Here is a 2,876-nt window from a genome sequence, read left to right as displayed (position 1 = left end):
ACCTTTGATACAAAGGTGCTCAAGAAATAACAGTTCGGTGGCTGGTTCTACGTTGTCATTTTAGCGTCTCTTAGCTTTCACAGTCTGCCGTTGTTTATAATGTGTCCCGAGAGGTTATTCGCAAGTAACTTTGTCCGTGAGATAGGCTTGGGGCTGTTGGTAAATTTGTATCTATCGGCGTACGTTCAACAGATAACCCCATGGTTTCGGGATATCCTCGCTTGCACGCCTGCGCTGGTATGCTGACCGTTATAATTTGTCATGTGATGAGTGTTTGGAGATATCTCGCATACCCGTTCACGGCCCTTTTCCCTTCACAAAGGATCGGGAAGCTTTTGTATGGTTGCTGTAGCTGCATCCCGTTTTGGTGGCTGTCTTGCAACCGTCAGTTGGCTCGCGCACACCAAGAGTCAATCGACATGATTCGGCAAATCGACACGGGTGCATCGCTTTAAGTTGACCGACTAAACAAATGTCACCCCCTCAATGAGAATAACCCCAAGATCATGCCTTGCTGCCTGATTGTGAAACGCATGTCCTCCTGTCGAACCCAAAAATGGATTTCGCTGCTGCTTATGGTAAGGTGGGAAGGAGGGGGGGGGGGACGATTCTTAATCTGCTGTGTTCCATTCATATCTTGACAAACACTTTAACCTCGGTGCCAAACAGGGATTTTGAAGAAGCCAACAAAAAAGCTTGGAGCGTGGTGAAAAGAGACCCAAACACTCTATGGCTGTTGTGTATGCTTGAAGTTGATCTTGCGAGTCATATCAGTCTAAGGTAGGAAGTGCAGGAACTGGTTAATTGGCTATTATGTTGGAAAATAATGAGAGAAATATGATACACACGGTTCAGCAGCTAGAAAATGAGAGCGTGGGCTAGGAGGGTTTTCGGGAACCTTTGGACCAAAGTAGTGATTCGGCTCGGATAGCATAGTAATTATAGGACGCCTTAGACTGACGCCAGAATCTAACGTAGGAATTTTGTTACTTAAGATAGATAGTACTGTAGAAACTGGATATACCAACCCCCAAGCCCAAGACTTAGTACTCCCGCCCGAATACCTGCATGGTTGACAGTACGTATCCGGCAGCGCACTCCCAGGCATGTCTCACCAGCCCATTATTAAGCTAGTCACGTATTATTGACGCTTGTCGTAATGAAAATGCATATTGCTGTTGCTTAAAGTAGTGGAGGGATTCATAATCTGCCAAGACAGTGCCTATTGCCCTGGCATATATTGGCCCCTCAATCATATTGAGCAGTAACAATCTCCCTCTCTCATGTCAAACATGCCGACTGGTACCATCCGTGCCATTTTGATCGTATCCTACAATATTCTGGGATCTCATACGCAGAATGACGTCTTGCAATGCTGTGCCGTGGGAGTCTTGGACTGGGCTTCGAGTTTATTGGCTGCCTAGGGCGACTACCTAGATCCTGTGCCTCGAGCTCGCCGTAGAACTCCTCCTCGGCCAGCGGGAGCCACTCCTCCCACACCTCGTGTTCCTCTTCGGACAGAATATCAGCCCGCATGCGGATGCCATCGTCCGGGATCCGAATGTACATCGACTTGTAGTCCTCGCCTTCCCCCTGCTTGAAAAATAGGAACCCCTTGAGCACATTCACATCCGCCCCGAGCGCGACCAGGAGCTACTGCATCTCTGTTTGACAGCAGTTAGCTGAAATCACCAGGGGTGTGGCGCCCTCGCCGTCTCGGGCATCTAGCTCGTCTCCTGCTGCTTCCAGCAGCTTAACCACAGCATCAGCGTTCCCACCTGTCACTGCCAGGTGCAGGGGCGTCTTCCTCCCATCGTCCTCCATCTTCGTATCAGCACCATTCTTCAGTAATATCTCTATGGCTCCGACATGGCCGACTGACGTTGCAAAATGCAAAGGGGTGCTGTGGTCTACGGTGTTTTGTACATTCACTCCAAGATTGGAGCTCAGCTGTAACCGCTCGATATTATACCAGTCCAGAATCTTGGACAGCAGGAACTCATTGCCATTGTGGGCAGCCGCATGGAGCATCGAATAGCCCGCTTTGTTTGCCAGGGCCACGTCGGCCCCCACAGTAATGAGGTAGAGCGCGCACTTGCGCCTACGTTCGATGATCGACGTCAGGAGTGCCTTGTTATCGAATCCGTCGCGAATATTGATGTTCGCACCGCGTAACACGAGCTCTTTGACGATGTCGGGCCGATCCCTCGGAAGATATCCGGTTCGGGTCAGCGCCGGCCATTATCAACATCTCTTCCGTGGCAACGCTGCGATCCTGATCGTTGAACAGCCGGAACTTTGACGATTTGGCGTTTTCGTCGTGGCCTGCGCGACTGACAGCAATCATCAGCGGCGTCATGCCTTCTCCATTCTCAATGTCAACGCCTTCGAACCGTGGCAGCATCTTCCTGAGGGCCTCGGGATTATCTACCATGGCGGCCAGATGGAGTGCATTATTGGCCTTCTCCCCGATGAAGATCACATTGCTCCGGTAATTTCCCTTTTATTTTCCGCTTGCCCCTAGACAGCTCTTCCCTGATCTACCTGCGGACCGGGAGGCACCCTCGGCGAGCCCTAGGACTTTTGCGAGCAGTGGCTTCTGAGCCTCCTCCCGCATGACCCTTCTTACTTCCAGCACTCGCGAGGCTGCAAGAATGTATGGAACTAGGCTATTACGAGTGGAAACAGTAGGATCATACGGGTCAGCTACCGTCGTATTAGCGCTGTGTCTGCTGCCTAGGGTTAGGGTTAGGGTTAGGGTTAGGGTTAGGGTTAGGGTTAGGGTTAGGGTTAGGGTTAGGGTTAGGGTTAGGGTTAGGGTTAGGGTTAGGGTTAGGGTTAGGGTTAGGGTTAGGGTTAGGGTTAGGGTTAGGGTT

General features: G+C 50.8%; 1 protein-coding gene across 1 annotated transcript; it reads right to left on the bottom strand.

The window, feature by feature from the left end:
* Positions 1 to 1,286: 1,286 nt before the first annotated feature.
* On the bottom strand, positions 1,287 to 2,434 carry EsH8_V_000001 (ankyrin repeat domain-containing protein; the record flags this gene model as incomplete). The annotated part of the gene is made up of 4 exons (XM_083272517.1): positions 1,287 to 1,375; positions 1,434 to 1,614; positions 1,693 to 2,101; positions 2,169 to 2,434. The coding sequence occupies 4 exons, from the start codon at positions 2,432 to 2,434 to the stop codon at positions 1,287 to 1,289; spliced, it is 945 nt and encodes a 314-aa protein (XP_083125232.1).
* Positions 2,435 to 2,876: the final 442 nt, after the last annotated feature.

This window comes from Colletotrichum jinshuiense, chromosome 5 (assembly GCF_051148585.1).
Source record: "Colletotrichum jinshuiense chromosome 5, complete sequence".
NCBI lineage: Eukaryota > Fungi > Ascomycota > Sordariomycetes > Glomerellales > Glomerellaceae > Colletotrichum > Colletotrichum jinshuiense.
This window is presented reverse-complemented; position numbering and strand designations above follow the sequence as displayed.